This window comes from Euprymna scolopes, chromosome 2 (genome assembly GCF_053919585.1).
Source record: "Euprymna scolopes isolate OS-2025 chromosome 2, ASM5391958v1, whole genome shotgun sequence".
In the NCBI taxonomy this organism is placed as follows: domain Eukaryota; kingdom Metazoa; phylum Mollusca; class Cephalopoda; order Sepiida; family Sepiolidae; genus Euprymna; species Euprymna scolopes.
The window spans coordinates 190,005,523-190,027,110 of NC_136483.1; the positions used below are offsets into that span (position 1 = coordinate 190,005,523).

At 33.2% G+C, this 21,588-nt stretch overlaps 2 protein-coding genes across 9 annotated transcripts in view; one reads left to right on the forward strand and one right to left on the reverse strand.

Annotated features, from left to right (window-relative positions):
• Window positions 1-332: 332 nt before the first annotated feature.
• LOC145299870 (cytochrome P450 3A24-like) overlaps window positions 333-21,588 on the reverse strand; it is a 49,118-nt gene continuing 27,862 nt past the window's right edge. For 2 of the 3 annotated variants that reach the window (XM_080144439.1, XM_080144440.1), the window contains 6 exons: window positions 19,388-19,508; window positions 10,659-10,816; window positions 5,905-5,993; window positions 2,436-2,573; window positions 1,005-1,167; window positions 333-509 (listed from right to left, as the gene is read on the reverse strand). In XM_080144439.1, the coding sequence (XP_080000565.1) occupies window positions 435-509; window positions 1,005-1,167; window positions 2,436-2,573; window positions 5,905-5,993; window positions 10,659-10,816; window positions 19,388-19,508 (744 nt within the window). In that variant the 3' untranslated portion in view covers window positions 333-434. The remainder of the gene's footprint in view (window positions 510-1,004; window positions 1,168-2,435; window positions 2,574-5,904; window positions 5,994-10,658; window positions 10,817-19,387; window positions 19,509-21,588) is intronic. The other variant, XM_080144441.1, reaches the window with a different exon arrangement.
• Window positions 11,762-21,588, forward strand: part of LOC145299803 (cytochrome P450 3A24-like) — a 139,581-nt gene continuing 129,754 nt past the window's right edge. For 4 of the 6 annotated variants that reach the window (XM_080144435.1, XM_080144437.1, XM_080144438.1 and 1 more), the window contains exon 1: window positions 11,762-11,968. The gene's annotated coding sequence lies outside the window, so the exon portion shown is untranslated. The remainder of the gene's footprint in view (window positions 11,969-21,588) is intronic. The other 2 variants (XM_080144433.1, XM_080144434.1) reach the window with 1 other exon arrangement.

A 21,588-nucleotide genomic window follows, 5' to 3' on the forward strand; every position in this document is an offset into this window, starting at 1 on the left:
AATTCTCACGAGAATGAAACGCGGAATATTCTGTGTAACTTAATTGCCATATATATTTTCATAACTTACTACCTATCCCTACCTATGTATTGAGCACTGTCGAAGTAAATACTGATAAATTTACCCAAATCATATCTTCGTATATTAATTTATGTGATTAGATGAATAATCATATATATATATATATATATAGAGAGAGAGAGAGGGAGAGAGAGAGAGAGGAGAGAGAGAGGGAGGGAGAGAGGGAGAGGGAGAGAGAGTAAGGAACAGACTTAGATATAGAAACAGGAAGATTGCTATTTTGAAGTATGAAAGTACTGACAGAGAACTCATTATTAGAATATTAAATGTATTTATTTCTTGTAGAAATGCCATTCTAAAAAGAAATGTCAGATTTGCATCCGAATTCCAACTACAAAATTACGTCATCTTGTTTACCGACGCTCCAATTTCAGCCAAATTCCATTTTTCGGTCTCAACAATGGCGTCACATCGTATTCGATTGGATTCTAACAGGGAAGAAAATAAAAATAAAATATATAAATTGATATGGCATTAAAAAGTATCATTATCAGTAGTAGTAGTAGTAGTAGTAGTAGTAGTTACCCCGTAGAGTTGTGACGCAAGTTCTTTTAATAAATCGTTTTCCCTAAACTCCCGATACTTTGCGCTTATTTCGATATTTATCGAAAATCATTTTGTTTTACCATTTATTTATCTCTGACAACGACTCTCGAATTTGAGTTAAAGCGACCGGTCCTTGCTAGCAAGAAATCAATGCTAAGCATTGTCCACTTAATTCTTTATTCATTCCCATTCATTTTTTCAGTGTGTGTGATCTTACGAACTCGAGTCAGAATACGGTAGCCAAGCAACAGACACTTTGAGCTGCGTGACATTTTAATGAAATCCATAACATTGGACTTCCCATGTCATTGATATGAAATTCTGCTATACGAAAACAAATAACAAATATCATAAGTATGTGAAAATAGTTTACTTACTTCAGTCCTATCGCAGGGGACAAACCGGAAATTACGTAATATTTGTACAACGGCCATCTTGAATTCAAGCTGAGCTAACCTCATTCCGGAACAAATTCGAGGGCCACCACCGAAAGGAAGATAGGAATATGGCGTCTGTTTGCTCTTATTTTCTTCACTGAACCTGTCAAAGGATTATCAATTGTGAAAGTGAAGCCGATCAAAGTATATATGTAAAGTAGTCTGAATTACATTATTTATAGTCGAACTAGTTTTCGTATCTTATATTTTTCTTCATGAGAGCGTTGAATAACCTTGGCCATTCTTATTGCCACTTATAATTATTTTGTTTCCACTTTTAGAAGAATTTTAAAAGGGGAGATAATCAAGAATGTAAACAATTTTTTAGCGAGATTTCAGCGTTAAGTTAAAATAGTACAACGGAAAACGTTAACTACAGCAACATTTATTAAATTAAATTATTTTTTCTGCTTACAATTTTGAAACAGTTACAATCCCTTTTATTAATTTAACATATGTAAAGCGAACACTTTATTTTATTTATGAAGATTTCCAAATCAAGTAAAATAGTTTTAGGCATTTTGTAAAATATCATTTATTACTAGAAGATCGTTTTCGTTTAAGTGGTTGTTTACTTGATCTATTATAGATTCAACCAACTTACTCGTGTCGCACAGAAGATGTGTTAATCTGTACTAGGTGCAGAGGGCCTGCCTCCAGTATTTTTAAATACTGGGCAGGTTAAAAAAAGTGCTTCAGAGTGATTGAAATATTTTTCGTTCAAGTAACAATTTAACAGGTTTGTAAAGGCAGCAATTTCTTAAGTACTATCACTAGGATGTTGCTTTGTTGGCATCGATGTTCTTGATGAGTTGGCGACTTCACAAATGGTTGTTCGAATGTTGTTTGAGTTTTATTGTAATTGTTTGAAAATAAAAGCTTAGTTTTAATAACGTTAAATATTACTACAAATACCAGAATTATTTAATGAAACCCATCACGGTTTATTCATTTTTCATATTTATTTTATCCAACTTAACCTGAATTGTTGCCGCATACTTTTATAGCGGTGGATTATGATAAGAAAAATGGTTTATAAGCATTACTCCACTAGATTGTATATTTACCAGATAAGAGAAAGATTTTAAAACTTTTTTTTTCGATTTTTATGAAAATCTCTCCAGACATGAAGCCATTTGATGTATGAAGATATAAATACTTCAATGTCAAAAACTACGAAAAAATAAGTGTTCGATGGACAGATTTCGCCTAAGAAAACAGCAATTCTTCCCCTTTGTCGGAAACATCGCTCATGGTATGTAAGAACTGAAGGACAAAATAAGGGAAGTGAGTTTTACATAATAGAATCGGAAATATAAAAATGCTGTGTTTAGTCACAAGTATTAAATCAGTAACATAAATGAAACTGACCTTTCTGGGTCAAACTTTTCTGGGTTTGGCCACAGTTTTGGATTTCCGTGTAAACAATGAATCGGAATTTGTATCACTGCACCTGAAGGAATTTTCAGTCCCTTGATTGTACATTCTTCTTTGCATTTCCGGGAAAGACTGAAATAAAATAAAAAAATGTAAGATCACCGTTTTTTATGGTGGACAAGAGAGAAAGAGAGGACATATATAATGGAGAAGAAACAGGAAGAACGTAAAAAAAGAAAGAAAATAAAGAAAATAAAAAAGAAAAGGTAAAGAAAGTACGGAAAGATATAATGAAGAAAAAACGATAGAAAAAGAAAGAAAAAAAGAAAAAATATAAAGGTAGTTAAAGAAGAAAGGAAAATGAAAAGAAAAAAAGAAAAGAAAAAATGAAAAGAAGACATTTATATATTGAAAGATTCGTGTAAAATATATATATTGTTTTAAATTGAGAAAACTTAGCTCTAGTATAATAATAGACTCGACGTTGACTAATAGTGAGTGCTTTATGTTAAACTAGCAAATGCGCCCGGCGTTGCCCGGTATTAAACGTAACATTAAATTTCTTTTTTAAAAAATTAAGTAAAAATACGGAAAGAAAATGAGACGTGTGCGTGTGAGTATTATGTTTTTTCCAAATAGTTCACCTCTTGTAAATAAAAAAATACTCCAGCTAAGATTGAAACAAAAGCCTAGACAGTGAATCAAGTACAATTACCATTAAACCAGCGTGACACGATCTTTAAAAGGTGTCTCCAAACAACTTACTGATAACATAAGTAATCTGTAATGTGAACTATTCACGCATGCGCATTCGTGAAACAGTTAGCAAACATAAAAATCCAATGACACCCACGTACCGTTTTTTTCAATTTTGACCCCAAAGCAGACATTTTCCCGGATGAAAACGGATTAAAAATTTTCCACATGTCTAAATATCCTATATACCAAATTTTAAGTCTGTAGATAAAAAATTCGTTAAGTATATAGGTTGGGAAGTGTCCTCACACACGCACGCGCGTTCTTACTTTTATAGATACATAGATTGATGGTTAAATATTGTTAATTTTTGTCCATTCTGCATTAAATACTAATCCTTATTAATCCATTTTAACCCTAACCTTGCATCAAAGCGATACCATAATAATTAGTTCGCTACACCTGAGTAGGTGCGTAATAAATGTTCATACAATATTATAGCTAGATCAGCCCAGTAGTAGTATCTGAGAAAACTTCCTAGAGTAAATGTGGTATTGTGTTGCTAATTCCTATTAGTCCCTAACTGTGCATTGAACAGATACCGTAATACTTAGTTCGCCGTATCTTTGTATAACAAATGGCCCATACAAAATTTCAGCCAGATCCGACCAATAGTTTCCGAAAAAAAAATGGAACGGACAGACAAATAAACAGATTTAGAGAAATATAATAGAGATGTGCATATTTGTATAATTCGGACTATTGTTCCCATCTTCAGTGTTATTTTCACGACGATTAGGTCAAAGCAATGTTTTTCTTCTCTCTTAAAATCCTATATACGTCATTGAAACGTTTAATTAAATATATTAACATTCATTTCACAAGATTTTTTAAAACTATAAATGATTTTTAAATTATTTTACTTCCTTATTTAAAGTCAAGCATGGAAGCCTATAAAAACAAGAACACAAAAATATTTTTGCTTAAAATAAATTAACCTTCTTCAGATGTATTTTGTCGAATTCGGGGATTTTTCTATTGAGCTTTAGAATCTGACCGGAATTTAAAACAGAACTCTTTATCTTATTCACTCTCGTTTCGCTAGCCATGACCTGGTAGAAATATTAAGTAATTCGCAATTGTGCTTTAGCATCGCCTATACTGAGGATTGAACCTTCAAACTCCAGAAGAGTGCCATTTATGACTGAATTTTACTTAATATTTTATCCGTTACCCTACGAGAAATATGTGTTCAGTTTTTTGCGCTGTTTGTAGTCATAACTCTTTTATTAGCGAGAAAAACTGAGAACAATGTCTTTGTTTTCTCTTAAAATCCAGTCTATATTATTGAGACGATTTTAAACATAATTAAAAATTTTAACAATCATTTAATAAGATTTTCTAAAACAATAAATATTTCTTTTTAATATTTTACTGCCTTATTTAAAATCAAATATGGAAGCCTATAAAAACAAAAACACGGAAAATATTTTCTCTAAAATAAATTCATTTTATATCACAGTTCTTCTGGTGGGACTCTACATCCATACGTTTTAGCACAGAAGGTCAACCCTACAAAGTATCTCAGTAAACATCTTCCATCCAGCTACTTTTTTGAGACGACGCATTGACGACAAATTGATTAATCCAGTTGTAATTTATACTCTACTTCAGGTTGAAGTTTCAATCTTCAGTACAGACGACACTTAAAATACAATTTCAAGTACTTTATTCACTACGTTACGGGTCTTTGCACAAAAATACAATTACTTAAGACTTCCAACCAGTCATGGCTAACGAGAACATGCTATCGCTGTGGATTAAATAAAGAGTTCCGTTCGAAATTCCGTGCAGATTCCTGAGTTCGACAGAAAGATTCCTGAGTTCAATAAGATACACTTAAAGAAGGTCGAAGTTTACATCGACCGAAACATGCAAGAGGAGAACGGCAGTCTGAAATATAAAAGAATGTGAATATCAGAATAGATATGACTCTTTGATCCGAAACAAAACGCCATGATTCAAGTTTGATTCTAGGTTGTCAGAATGTTTCCAAGCTGAATCCTGGCTCGTATGACAACTGGCGAATAGTTGTTTTGTTTACAATCTCTAATAGAATGCTCCGACGAACTACAAGCACCTGTACCCCTTCCACGTAAATATTTCCGACAAGCAGCAAAATTCCACCCCTACACAGTAGAGAACCCTAGATGTAAGAAGTCTTCTACTCCAATAGTTTCTTCCCAGAACTGCTAGACTTTAGGACTACCTTCCGAGATTCTGCCTTCCCAACTGTACTGACATGCAGAATTTAAAGTGTAATGTGAACAGATATCGTGCCGCTCATCTCCCCCACATAGTATTCCTGCAACTTATGTCCTCAATAGTAGCCCCTTACTTCAAAGTGGCGCTGTGCCTTGTTTGGAGTGAAAAAGGAATAAAAAATAACTAAATAAATAATCCAATGTAGCTGCTGGTTTGGATGATGTTGGAAAAAAAGAGATACGGAAAAAATAGAGAGGGGGGTAAATATTCGATCTTTTGGTACGTCAGCAGTTTACAGACCGTGTTGAAAATATAACTATTATTTAGAAACCTATTCTTAACATGAGAAAGGGTTTTGTTAACTATTCTGTACTCGCGCTTAATAACTTAATAAACAAATAATACCGTAAAACCAGAAAATCTATTCTAAAAAAAATTACACGACCCATAAACTGCAGAAGTATCGATCTTTTTACTGATTTAACGCAAGAGATGAACTTACAAAATGGCAACTGAATATTTCCGCAGAGTCTCGTCCATGCATTTTTCTAAGTAGGAGACTTTTTGCACGTTGTCATAGTTCGGGGCGTTCTGAAACAGAACAAGCTGATATTAATGAACAGGAAGAACATAAAAACATAAAAATAATTTCATAAATAAAGGACTTTTCTTACAAGGTAGTCACCGCTTTATACTCGAAAATAAAGATTAATGATACAACACCGTGATAATCGGTCCTGTTTTAAATTGAATAGAAATTATCTAAAAACACTGCTCAACAAGAACTTGTTCACATAGGACTTGAAAACGGTCATGTTATTGTCAGATCGGAAGCAGTCCTGCCGCATTGTATTCTAAAGACGCGCAGTTCAAAGAAAGAATTTCTGCTAATGGAACTTCCGTTTAGTTTTAGACATATATAAAGAGTAATGAAACATGCTGAGAGTGGTTGTAGCTAGACAAGTGTCTGCCGTGAATGTTTCAAAGATGGAAGAAACGAGAAAGGAAGAAGACATATAACTCTCTCTCTCTCTCTCTCTCTCTCTCTCTCTCTCTCTCTCTCTCTCTCTCTCTCTCTCTCTCTCTACCATTATTTCCCTGGAAAGTGCTCGACTGAGCTCCAATATTTGGTGCATTGTTTTAAGGTATTCACATCACTTTCTTGTCACATTATCTGACGAAAAGAGAACTTTTTCCTTCTTTCCATGTGCCGAACGTCAGGATGAATTTCCATGAATAAAGCTTCTTTGTAAGGACTTCCCTTTCGCTGAAACACACAGAACTGCATCCATGTTGATTACAACTTAATCGTCTTCTATTTCAACCAAAAAATCTTCTAATGTAAACATAATTGCGACATAAGTAATAAAATCAGTTTATACCAGCAGTCTCGTGTTAATATTGTCATAGTGCTCCTCATCTTTCGGCTGGCAATCTTTCCGTCTACTTATCCCTTATCCTCGAGTTGCCTTAGGCTTAACTAAATGGTCAACCGATAGTAAAAAGAAATAAATAAAGATAAATAAAGAACTTATCAAAAATGTAAGCTGGAAGTAAAATATAGAAAGAAAACAGACTGAAAGAAAAGACACAAGTCAGGGAAAAAAAGTTAACGAAAAAAAAAAAGAAAGATAACAAAGAAAAAAATTATGAACAAGAAGAAAGAAAAGAAAAGAAAGATACACGCGAGTAGAAGAAGAAGAAGAAGAAGAAGAAGAAGAAGAAGAAGGTTGGAAGAGCAAGAGGGATAAGTGTAAAATCTTTTATTATATCCATTACTAGTGATGGTGAGGGCGTAAATACTCCTAAATATGATATTTTAATTTGTTCAGATTTCGTATATACTATGATAGTCATGATTTTAAAAGTTAAAAATTGCCATCAGCTAGAATCGAAACCGAAACTAGGCATTCAAAACTGGTGACGTTACTCCTGTACCAACGTGGCACGAATGTGACGCGGTTAAAATTGAAAATTAAAATAAATGTAAAAATGAATGTACAAAATGTTTAACGATTTTTTTTTTTCAATTTTAACCCATTTTTGACCCCTTAAAACAATTTTAACCCCTTAAAAACAATTTTAACCGACTAAAGACCCATAAAAACTACCCGAAAAAATCCAATCATTTGGTGTCCCTAGCGCCGTTCTGCTATTTTTAGTTTTGGAGGCGATAGAGTTTGAAAATATGGAGACAGAAAGACAGACAGACCGACAGATAGACATAAAGTCGTTTATATATTAGATTATATTAAACCAATATTGGTTTCCCAAGGGTTTTGCCTATATCTTTCAATCATAAAAATACATGTTAAAATATTCCTCAAGTTTTAAAATGAGTTCATGCTTGAAAATACTAATTTTATTTGTTCTCATTAACCGTAATTTGCAATTAACTTATCGGGTGACTAACCTTCTGTCTATTACGGTCACTCACTTTAACTCTATTGTTTGACACCGAGCTCTTATTTTATACGCTGTCTACATTTTCGCTTTTGTCACTCTATTTATTAGAGTAACCTTTCTCCCTCTTCTCTTTCTATATTGACGAATAGAAACACGAAGGGAAATGTAGAAATAATATTTAATCTCCAGTTAAGGGCGGAAATATAAATATACCGCGCGAAACCCTTATAGATTTTGTATTTTGTTTTTGCTTTTTTTTTTTAATGTGTCTGGTTTTTTAAACTCGCCTTTTTCTGATTCAAAAAAAAAGTATTTCTAGTGCCATTATATTCCTTCAATCAGCAGGGATTGGAGAAAGATAAGGATCTCAACAAGATTAACAATTCATGTAGTACCATTTCCCTCCTATAAAAAATGTATGTCTCAGCGGAGATGTATGTCAGTTGTAGCATTAAAACCCCAACTCAAGAGAAAGAATAAATAGCAGCTCACATAGCCCTGCTTTTTTACGCAACTAACACTCAGTTTGCCGATACGTTAGCTAGGAACTGATTGCTAGCAACTTGTTCCCCGACCCAGAAAGCCTAACGCTCTATAGATCTAAATCTGTGAATCCCATGAAAAATCATGCCGATGAAAATCTTGAAACATCGACAATGGGTCAAAATGATCATCTAGATTTCCTTTCTATTCAACCAGAAACGCATTTCTACTTTATTAAAAAGAAATTACGAAAAATAACATTTTCATCTACCCTCTAACCAAACATAATAAATAGTTGAATAAAATAATTTTAATTTTGTTCCATTTGTTGCGGGCGACAATGAGATTTTCTGTTGTAAAATAAGATTACAGGTTTACATCGACTTTAAGGAATTTGAAATGCTTACCATTTGATATAGCAGTTTTCCTTAGGCCCTATAATGTTGTTTTTGTACATAAAACATTACATATATACACCTATCATTTGATGAAGAGGTTTTCCCTCGAAATATATAATGCAAAACGGTCACACACATTAAATCATTGTGTATGAAGTTTGATTAATTAGGTAAGATTTACTATTGAAAAAGAAAATAATAAATATATGTAAAGTCACTTGTTTTTTTTTTGTTGTTTTTTTTGTTTTTGTTTTTGTTTGTTTTGTTTTGTTTTTTGTTTTTTTGTCTGCCCTTCGTAACAATATTAAGTTTCCATTTATTGCATGCGTGGATCACTAGAGAGTTTCGGGTCTTTCAACATGATACCCTTTTTACAACAACTCAGCCACTCTTTTCTAGCGTACTTTCAGAAACTGGATATTTATAACGTTAAGGTGCCACACAAAGTCTTCTGCTCCGTTGCCATTGATAACTACAAGAGCCAATTTACATAAAATGGCGGACAGAATCGAGATTTTCTCTTGCTTTTATTTTCACTAGTAAATATTGTTGCAAAAGAATAGAATAAACTGGTATTACGTAAGAAAATATAATGATTAAAATCAAGTCAAATGGTATAGATTTTCGTGAAAAGGAATATTCATTATTGAGTCATTGTAAATGAATTATAATAAAACTAGCAGGAACCGTGGGAATTTTACAAACAAATCTACAAATATATTTTGAAAAAGCTTTTTTTTTCTGATTCGCGCAAAAATTAGCTTTTTGTGCAGAAAAAAAACAATAACATGTAGCAAATAGGAGTTTAGTAACATTTCTACGAAAATAATGTAGCAGGGCGCGGATGCACGTATGCAAATGCACTATTATATTATTGTCGAAAGTTGCCTTTCCTTTTGTTATTTTAAGCCAAATTTCGCGAATTTGAGCTCTTTGAAGCAGTTTGACCTTCAAAAATTGTATTTGGTCTTCTTCAAGATGTAGCGTTTGGACTAAGTACGGGGTAAGCAAATATTGTGTTATACCGGCCTTTCTATGCATAAGGGAAATTATACCAGTTCTCACTATATATATATATATATATATATATATATATATATATATATATATATATATATATATATATATATATAGTGCCAATAATGTCTACACCGGTGAGAAGGAGCGACAGTACTCCACTGCCTTGCTGGGCGCTAGTCAGTTATACCCGTATTCCTACCTTTGTACCTGTAATGTTAATACACTTCGTTTTATAACCAACCCCGACTTGATTTTCTCCTTTTACTATTGTGTTACCACACAACATATCGCTTTTAAAAAGTTCTTATAAAAATAATCAAGGATTATTTAAACAATGTATAAAGTATACAGGAATTTCCACATTGATATATAAGGGGAACATTTTTCGTTGCATGCATAATTATTATATTTTTTAGAGTACAGATTAGTATTACATAACAAGTTTTTACATGTGATTGCATAGTATTAGTTTTCTTCAGCGCCGTCCTTCCCCGTAAGGGAGAGGAGATCTATGAAAACCTCTTTATCAAATTACGGGGAAGGGCGGCGCTGAAGCCAAACTTCCGTCTTAATTCATCTAAGACGTAATCACGTGCAATTTTCGTACGCTATTTTGGGTATCGATTTTTATTAAAACAAAATAAAAATTTTATACAAGCTTCTTAAAAGCTACATCTGACGATGCTGAAGAAAACTAATACGTCTACTCGATAAACACTCATTAACTGAAAAGGTTTATTCTAGCTTCCCAACTGCCATGTGCCGTATGCCAACTATTTATTTCTTTTCTGACGTCACTTTTGTGACACGTTAACTAAATTTATAACCTTAACTTCGAAGCGAAAATTTCCGTCTTAACTAATCTAAGACATAATCACGTGCAATTTTCGTAAAATATAATCCTTTTTAGTATAGATTTATATTAAAGGCAAAATAAAATCATGCTAACCTCTCCAAGGACAGATTCGATTTCTTGATATAATTTCTCCTGGACGTCAGGATTGAGCGCCATAGAATGGGCAAAAAAGGATAAAGTCGATGCTGTCGTTTCAAAACCAGCCAAAAAGAATAGGAGACATTGAGCGATGATTTCAATATCTTTCAAACCTGGAAATGAAAAAAAATTCTAAAGTTTATTTGAATATCAAAATATATGAGGGTCATTTCAAAGTAAATACTGTTCTTGTCTTAAACTTTAAAAAAAATGAAGAGCTACAAAGACGTGAGTAGTACTGTTAAAACGAGCGACGTTTTGTGCTCCTACCCAGATGTGACAGCAATACTCCACCCTTGGACTACACCTAGCTCTTATATAGGTACAGAATTGCATCAGCAGGTAGATATCTACTGGATCATTTTTCCAGCGACTTTGGCAACAGATTTGATGTACGTATTCCATTTTAGATCAGGAGTGAAGGTCAAGCCCAAAAGCTTGTCAAAAGATGCACTTAAAGGTATATTTTATCAAGATGAATCGTTAATGCAACGGATATTTCAGCTAGTCTATGATAAATACGCATGTAACTTATATCTATATGCGAATGTTTTTTGTAAGTGTTGAAAGAAATAAGACTAGTCTTAGTAGCATTAAATGTTACCATCGATTTACGACTCCATTCCATTATGGCGTCGGTGTTGTTTTCTAAGATCACATTGCCTTAGAAATGTGTACATTCGTTTTACCCTTATGTCTATTATAGATCGTTGTATCCTCAGCAAATATATTAAATCTTAAACACAATTATAATTCACTGGTTGCAAATTCAATGTGCTGGTAATTAAACATTTGCGACCCACTCCCGTGCTAGATTATGAAGTCATAAAATAACGGTCGATTAAAATCTTCATGTTAAAATCACGCAATATTGCAGGACGTTAATTTGAACTCGTTTTGTATTGGTCTTTAATGCAGCTTTCGTTGTTTATAAAGGAAATAACTGGTTTTATAGCCTCGTCTGATGCAACTAATTATAATCCAAAACATGGCTCAACATAAAAACAAATCATTCTTTTTTTTATTACAAAGTATAATAGCTATTATTTTAATGTCCGCTCTCTTGCATGGACCATAAAAAAGGGAGGTCAGTCATTCCTAGATGCATCATAGTAATTCTTAAGAATAACTTTGTTGATCGGCCAGATTTCAACATTACCAGCCGCCATATTTGGAGTTCGTCCTACCAGACAATCACATCGCCGGAAGAGAACGACAAACGGAATTGATACAAAAACCAAACAACTACATTCTAGAGCTACAAGGTAAGATTATTATAAAAGGTGGGGTTTTGTAAATGTGGTAGTTGGTTGTTGTATTTTCTTATAATGTAATGAACAAAGCCATGGCCACTCTATATGCACGCGCCGTCTGAACATGTACTCATATACTCTATTTGTAGTACAATAGCTTTAAATAGTACAGTTTCAGCTTCAGATAAACAGGTATCTAATCTATATTATTAATTGATACCAAGATTGTAGATAGCAAAGGAAGCAATACCACTCCATGAAAATAAAAGTATTTCTTTACTAGTTCTATTTTCATTACTTGCGTAACTTTGTAGTTGTTTGTCTTCATAAACCAAATGTTTGTTTGAATGTTGCCGTTGTTTTTGTTTCAATCTATTCAATATATAAAGTAGTATTCTCGTCTTTAGGTGTATCTGGCTAAAAGTCAGCAACTACACAAGATACACTTCCACAGCTTACATTATCGTATTTAGTATGACCATGATCTGATTATGAGAAAAACATTAATATTCATTTCCTTAGATTATTGTATGGAGGCGAAATTCAGAAAAATTACATTTTTTTTTTTAGTTTTTACTTTTAGATGTTCTAAAAAACACACTGAAACTAATTAGTAGCATGCAGATGTTTTTTTAACACGTTTGAACTCAAATCCCATTGATACACAGGTTCCTGTCAGATAACAAAAGTAAAGCAATGTTTAACCTGGTCAGTACTTATCTCGGCATTTTTTTCATTTGTCCTGGACTTCTCCTTGCCACTGGACTCCAGCAGTGTCGATTCAGGAGAGGTGTGATTCAGATTGCTCAACCCTTGCCTCACAATTATATGTGCAGGTAAACTACAGGAGGTATCATTGTCTTTCGAAACCGAACGGAGGCTATGATGATGGATCGATGATTTCACCCCAAAAAACATGGACGAAAAGGGTTACTATTTAGAATCATAGGTACTGTGTAAGTTGTGTGTATGGAAAAGATTTAAAAAATACATTTTTCCATTTTTACTATTTGTTGTTCTAAAAATAACATTGGATCTATGCCAAGCGATCGTTTGCAGATAACTGTATTCTTTTCTGCCAACTTTCATTTTCTTTTGTTCCTTTTTATATTGAATGATAGAAAAATGGGAAAAAAAGAGAGAGAAAACGAGAAAATTTATGCAAGGGAGGTCGTAAATTGTAGTCAGAGCTTGGAAATGTGTTGAGAAAATAATGTGACTTATGGTATCTGTAAGGTGAGAAGTTATGAAAAAAGATGTTACAAATTGTTTGTTTTTTTTTACATTGATTTGATATTTGTTCCCTTAAATTAGTGCATGAGGAAAGACTAAGAAAAAATTACGATTTCTTTCATTTTAAATAGGTTTAAGGCTCCTAAAATTCGTACTAGTATTGTCCGCAATGACCCGTGGCACAGATGTTGGAAAAATCAATTGTAAAAAGTAATATTCTCTTGACGGCTCGAAATTCTGTCGAAATTCACGAGTTCGACGGAAACATGTCCGAGTTTGACAAGATACATCTGAAGAAGGCCAGTGATTACATCGACCGAAACGTCGTGAAAATCACACTCAAGATAAGAACAGTGGTCCGATTAATCCGAATAATACGAATTATTGTTTTCTATTATATTGAATCCGTTGCCATTGATAGAGAAAATAAAGAGTGTATGTGAAAGATAGTTGGGAAAACGTACATAAAGTGAGTATATGTGTTCAGAAAATAATGTGTTCAGAAAATAATGTGTTTAGAAAATAATGTGTTTAGAAAATAATGTGTTCAGAAAATAATGTGTTCAGAAAATAATGTGAGAGAAATATTTTTTTAAGGAAATTGTTACAAATATTTGGTAAAGAATTTTCGTATATTATTTCATACTGATTTGGTTGCCTCATATTTTCAAGTTAAAGTAAAATAAAAATAACAAAAAGGAATTAACCGTTTGGTTAGGTTAGTCCATTACTCATCAATTACGCCATGTTCTCCCTCTTTTTTTCTCTACTCCCCTTCCCCACTGACTCTCTTACTCTTGCTCGCTATTTCTCTCTATTTTCTCCGTATCTCTGTCTTTCTTGTCTAAAAAATGAAAACAACAACATACCGGCATGTGAGACCTCTTGCACATTCCTGTTTCCAGCACTCAACTCTAGATTACTATTTTTATTTTTGTTATACTTTTTGCAATTTTCAATCTATAAATTATAAAGAAAATGAAACATAATAAAACATCGATTTGCGTTTATGGATGTCCGGTGCGAACGCAAACCCCACAATATCATTGTAAAGAAAAATTACGCAAAATCAATACCACAATTGGATTTCTCAAAGAATTTTACTGCAGTAAAGTTGTCATTGATCTTGGTCTATGGATTTGTTTTGAATTGCATCTCCGCCTTAGAAAAAAAATGACAGAAAAGGAAAAAACAGACAGACGATCAGATACATCGTAAATATCTGACTTTATTCTACATATAGAATACAGTCAGTTTCTTTATCATTTCTTTGTCATCGATAATTTTTTTCCTTAACCTCAATCTTTGATCTAGTTGCTTCAGTCTTTTGCAAGGATCGTTGCAGCATTTAGTTAAAAAGAATAAAATTTAATTCGATTTGATTCCGCACAGAAAATATTTTGCCCGAATCAGAATTATTTTCAAATGCCTGTCATTTTAACAAAAAAAAGGCTTAACTTTGTATTCGTCCATAAAGAGCTACCTACCTTTAATGTGAACAAAAATAATATTGTGTACGACGAATAGTATAATAAAATAAAAATGAATTTCAAGTAAATATTCACGGGCCACGGAGGACCGGGACAGCTAGTAGCATGTATCTGAATGCCGTTGTAACATGTCTACACATCATGACAGTGTATGCAATGTCTTAAAATAAGAAATATTTACAATTTCAAAATGGAAACTTTTAAATAACTTTTATCAGAGGCAAAATTTAAAAATTCTCTAAAAACAAAAATCTGTAGAATGAAATAAGTAACAGATTTTGATCTTTTTCCTTAGCGAATATTCAGTATGTAATGAGAAAATTTTAGAAAAAATGTTAAACAAGTAAAAACAAAAAAAGAGGCAGACAATATCATCGCAAAGTGAAAGCGCCAATTAGATAGACATAAGTAGTACAAAACATGTTTATTGGTATCAAATTTTTTCGCTTCAGAATATTTTGAAAAAAAAAATTATTTTGTTTTCGAATTTAATTTATTATTAGTCATATTCTTCTTTATGATGGTCCATGAAAGAAATTCATCAAAACGTTTATGAATATTTGCGAATGATTAGCACACGTATATGACGCACTTCATTACGTTTTAAATTAAACATACAAAATTGATTTGTATTCATTTCCTTTTTAGCCACTTTGCACAAACTCGTCGTCGGCCGATTTTCCGCATCTGAGAATTTCAGTTTCCTCTTCTTTAAGTGATTGGCTCGCAGATAACTTCTCAGACCAATCTAAGCGTAAAATCTGCATGGGTAGACAAGGCAGTTGATGGGACCAGGGGTTCTTCTGTTCGTTTTTATTTATTTATTTATTTATTTATTTATTTATTGCCTGCCTTTTAATATCCATCAATCTTCATCTTTTCTGTTTCATATTATTTGGTACCGGATATGGTAGCTCTGTGCCACAGGCATCGGTTCTGGACTGATGATTTTCCGAGTGGTTTTGAGTTGGTCTTTTTATCATTGTAGAGGGCGGCTGATGATTTTTTTTTTTTTTTTGCGGCTAGCTCTGAGTACAGTGTTTGTTGATGGAGCGTTTGCTCACCCATTATGATTACGTACCCCAACTAACAGAGCCTTGCCTCACGATGTTGCCCACAATACTGCAGGTATTTGCTCTCTCAAAGACACTTGTGTTTTTTTTATGCAGCTATACCATTTGATGTTTATTATATCGCGAAGTTGTTGCTGGTGAAATTTTTATAGTTTATTGAGATTACCTTGACACAGAGTCCATGTTTCACGCCCATACACAAACGTAGGAATAACAATTGCGTCGTAAAGCATGAGTTTAGTTTTTTTTATTGAGAAATTTTCGAAGAATTCTTGGTAAAATTGGAGAAATGGAAATCCATAAAAATTAAACGAGAGTCACTCGGATGTAAGTGTGACACACAAAATAAATAACACACACGCTATCCTATTAATATATAGATTATTATTCTAAATATTATTTGAGATATATAATACATGATGAGCAAATAAAAATAATAATTGAGGATGAAAATGTATTCTTCATGGATTTGTCTGCAATTTGCAATTGCCTTTCAACAATTGATGAGGCACCGATTTTTTTAAGTTTAAAATCCTTTTAAGTTGTTAAAGGTTACAAAAAAGTTGTAACCTCTTGAGAAAATCTTCAACTGATTCTGTAGCGTTTACTCCATGTGTTGCCACAAGCAGCTATTCATCGAATTAATTCGCCGTCCTTATCGATTTTATCGATTTTATCGATTTTCATGAATTTCCATTTATGATTTCAAAACTTAATTATTTTTCGTATTTTAACATTTATGTATTCTGTTGCAGCAGCCGAGTAAATATTTTGAGTCGTTTCAGTTGCAGGTTTACATTTGTAAGAACACATAACGCCATATGTGCCTAAAATTCTATTGACGTGATTTGACTTAATCATAATCTTGCGGCCTCAGCCGAGATTGAACTCACTACACTCTTCCAGTATTCCATATCTGTCATAGCACCCAAAAGATTTTATTTCGAGATAAATGTGTCTCGTTGTGTCCTATCTGGAAAAGTTAACTTTCGTGATCGATGTTTTTTACATAGGCATCATCACTTATCAAGGCCTTGAGGCTACTCGAGAATAAGGGTTAAAGAGTGTACAGTAGAAACTGGACAATATAGTAACCGTTAGTAATGGAAATTTGGTAAGTTTGTTAACTTATATGGAACGGCTCATCAAAAACTTGTTTACGTTAGACTTGAAGACAACCATATCGTAATCAGCTGGAAAGCAGGAAAACGGAAGACAATTCCATGAGCATGCAGTTCTAAGAAAGAAGCTTTGTTCATAAAATCTACGTTTAGGTTTAGGCACAGATAACGAGTGGGGGAAATTATTGATAGTGATTTCTGCTAGACGGGTGTTTCTTAAAGTTTGGCGAGGTGGGGACCATAGATTGGAGCTCAGGCGAGCACTTTCCATGAAAATAACGATAAAGCAAAGACAAACTCGCAACATCTCTTCTGTGAGAAAGAGGTTGCAGGGAAGAGAAAAGGACATCTCCCACGAGGCTATGTAGTCTATTTTGAACTCTATCAAGGCAGGATAAGTCCTTTCTAGCAGCTCCTGCCCAGATGTGGCAACAGTATTCCATCCTTGGTCGTACCTAGCTCTTATATAGATAGAGAATTGCATCAGAAGTGAGATATCTACTGGATAGATAGAAGGATCCCACCATTTTTCCAGCGGCTTTGGCAACGGATTTAATGTATGTGTTCCACTTAAGATCAGGAATAAAAGTCAAGCTCAGAAGCTTGTCAAAACATCAAACCTCCCCAAGACGAGAGCCATCTATTTCAATTGATGCCAGATGAGGATCAAAGCGTTGATGATGTAAAGATAAAAGCTTGGTTTTAGATGCATTAAAAGTAAGATGTGAGATGATGGGTGCCTCCACAGTACAAATGATGAAACAAGTTCATCTGTGGCACGTGCACAATGCTCAGCAAACTGAACATGTTTTTTACAAACTGAGGTTGATACTCTCGGTAAGTCTCCATTTTTTATTTCCAGAGTTGGGTGGTTTTGCCATGAAAGATTGAGTATTCTTCTCAAAAGACGCTGTTGTTTTGCTGAAAGAGTGCAAGTTTCAGATCCATAGAGTAAGATTGGCTCAATAAGTTCGAAGAAAACTTGGATTTTGAATTTGCGTCAAGATTGGATTTTCAAATCTTATCCATTTTGTTAGAAGCAGTCCATGCCATGTCCTTTCTAATTTAAAAGTCTTTCAGAATTTCTGATGTGTGATCCGAGATACTTGTAGTCTTCAACACATTTGAGAATGTTATTTGTGACTTAACAACATTCACACATTTCCAGTTGAACCAGTTCAATTTCCATAGAAAAGACAGTGTCCAGGATGAACGACTGTCCACAGCGGCCAAAATACTTAGGGCAGCTAGTTCTTGGACGAGCGGCAGACAATATAAACCTGTGGACCACAGGTAGGTTTAACGTCAGTCTTTATACGGCGTAATCATGTCTTCAGCTGACCTCCTGGGCGACTTAAGCCAATTTGCTTCATGGGTGAACTCTCATGTGTTGCGCTATGCAGCTTGGCCGAACCAACAAAGTTTTCTCTTTAAAATAGCTTGAAAAAGAAGGATGATCCTGCATTGCATCTAAAGTTGTATAGCGGAAACGGATTGGTGCCAACAAACAGAATTCTTCTTAGATACTCAACCATGTCCTAAGTGCCTTGATAAGTGAAATTTCAATTGATTTTTTCATGTAACGTTTTTATAAAGTGTAATGCGACGAAATAAATATCAACAACAATATATATATATATATATATATAACGCAACAATATATATACATATATATACGAAACACAACAATATATATATATGTATATATATATGTACATGTACTTTAAAGAACCCCAACATATATATATGTACTTTAAAGAACCCCAACATCTATTAAACTGTAGGAGAGAAATAGCGAACAACTGTGTTCACAGGATAAAATTTACTCTATGATAGAGATACACAATAACTTTAAAACTAACAAAAGCAATAGAAAATAAACAAATTAATAAATAAAATAAATAAACATGCATATACATAAACTATCACACATGTATATATATATATATATATATATATATATATATATAAACTAACATAAAAAAACTAACCTAGATTTAAAACAGGTCAAGACACTCGATATCCAGGCTAAATAGAGCACACACAAAGGAACAGGTCAACCAGAGGTTAAATAGGCCTTTGCCCTGTAAGTGCATGTTCATTGGCTGATAGGAAGGGCGCAGTGGATACTAGAAAACTGATTGGCTAACTAAAATCTCAATAGAAGGTGCGTATATAAAAACGACAGACAACCACAAAATACGCGCATACGCCTGAAGAATCATAGAGTGGATGAAACGCGGAGTATTCAGTGTAGTTTAATCGCCCTATAGTATTTTATAAATTACTAACTAGCTCTACCTACGTATTGAGCACTTTTGAAGTAAATACTTAAAGTTTACGCATAAATTCATACTTTCGTATATTAATTATATGGGAGTAAATGAAGTAGTTATACACACACACACACACACACACACACACACACACACACACACACACATATATATATATATATATATATATATATATATATATATATATATATATATATATATATATATATATATATACCTCTTTTAGTTCTCCAATCCGTTACATTTTCCAGTTTGAGTTCTTGTTCAGTTTTCTTGTCCATATTTTCATGGCCTTCAAGTTGAGCATCCAACATCAATTGCAGTAGATCTTTGCGGGCCTAGAAAATATTCAAGGGATGTAACTCTTAGTTTCAATTTAATAATCTAATGTTCTTATTGACAATTCCTATTAATATACTGAAATTGAATGAATTAATATTTATTTCATAAAAGCTTTTTTCTATACGTTTTAATAACAAAAATATATACTCAAATATTTCCTAGTTCTAAGATTCAGTAATGCTTGAAAACACTTTTATTGAAATTCTTTTATTTAACCGTAATTTGTGATTGAGTGAACGAGTCACTAATTTATCACTTGGCTACATATGTATTTCTCTTGCACTTACCCTAATCCTGAATCTCAATCATAATTTACTTCATTGGCGCTCTATCGTTTTATATTCAACATTTTCTAATATATTTTATGATCGCTATGCGTATTTAAAGGAAGGGTGATTCTGTAGCCGTCATAAATATGAGATGAATATATATTTAATAGTATATAACGAAAACTTTTTATAACAGCAACGAAAGGATTTATTTAATTACTTACACTGTTTGGTATAGATGGAAGAAATATGGACAGTGTCCAAGTGAAGAAATGAAAAGTTAGAAAGTTATTTGGCTCTCAAAAATCTGTCAGAAGTTATCGTTAGGTGAAAATAGTCGATGCTTGAGCGTCCAGTAGATATGGACAGGAGAGCAGAGAGAAGAGGGACGTCTTGCCTCGATGGTTCCAGGGTTTCTCCGATGACTGACCGTGATTCCCAAAGGAGAGGAAATACTTCGTCAAGTGAAATCAATGCGCCCTGCAAATTAATTGATTAGTGTGTAACCAAACCCTGTAACAGGGGTAGTTCTCCGTGAGAGAAAATAGATCTTTATTTATGACTACTTCATTTCTTCAGTGTTTATTCTTAATTAGTTTATTTCGCGATATACTTTAAATAATGTCTTAGCACATATCATAAACTAGATAGAAAAATAAGTGAACTTAATGTTTATTTTTGACATCCTCGAAACTCTCACTTTTTTAAAATTTTTCCCTTAATTCTCACATTTCATGTGTAATGTTTTTGATAAAAAGGGGAATAAACTGAAACTATTAATCGTTTTTTTTTTGTTATTGAAGTAGTTCTTTAATTTATTGTATTTGCCTTCTTACATCAACTCACTTACCAGGAACAGTTCTCTGTAAAAGAATTTTTTTCGTTATTTATTTATTTATTCATTTATTTATTTATGACTGTTACATCTTTTTTTCAGCGTTGATTTATTCTGCCACATAATTTACATAATGCATTAATATGGTAAACTTGTAAGTAAATTAGATAGAAAAACATTTCATGAAAATAATATAGAAGTAAAGAAAAGTATTATTTTTAATTTTTCGAAAAGAATAATTTAACAGCTATATTACAATTTATGAATTTTTCGAATGGAATGAAACTTGGCTAAATAGTGGTAATCTTTGTACTGCAGCAGGTCAAGAGTAGTCTCTTTTAAAATATTATGATTCCAACCATAATAACAGCGACGGCAAAGACCGATTCAGTTACCAACGACCGTTTGACATACTTTTTCGTGAGGATGATTTCTTGACCAAGACACACCTCTGCAACAACATTTGAATATATTCAATTGAACTAAGGCTCAAAATCCCAGAGGTCTCCTCTGCTACCGGAGCAAAAATAAATCAATTAGCAAGAAAAACATATTTATTTATTAAAGTCTATATCAACACTAAGTTCTTTGCCTTTAGTGCAGGATCAAAGTTTTATATCTTTTTTTTTTACATGGGGGTCACCACTTATCAAGGCCCGAAGGCCACTCAGGGATAAGGGTTATTGCGTGTATAATAATCAATGAGATAGTATTGTAGTAATCATTAGTATTGGGGGTTTTGATAGAATGTCTTACTTAAGGGGGCGGTTTGTCAGGAGTTTATGTTGGACTTGAAGACGTCCAAGTTGTAGTCAGGTGGAAAACAGGCAAGTGGCAGAGAGTTTCACTGGCATGCAGTTCTAAGAAAAGCTTTGCTCATGCAATCTACGTTTGGATTTAGGCACAGATAAAGAGTGGGGGAAATTATTAACAGTAGTTTCAGCCTGACGGGTGTTTTTCGTGAAAGATTAG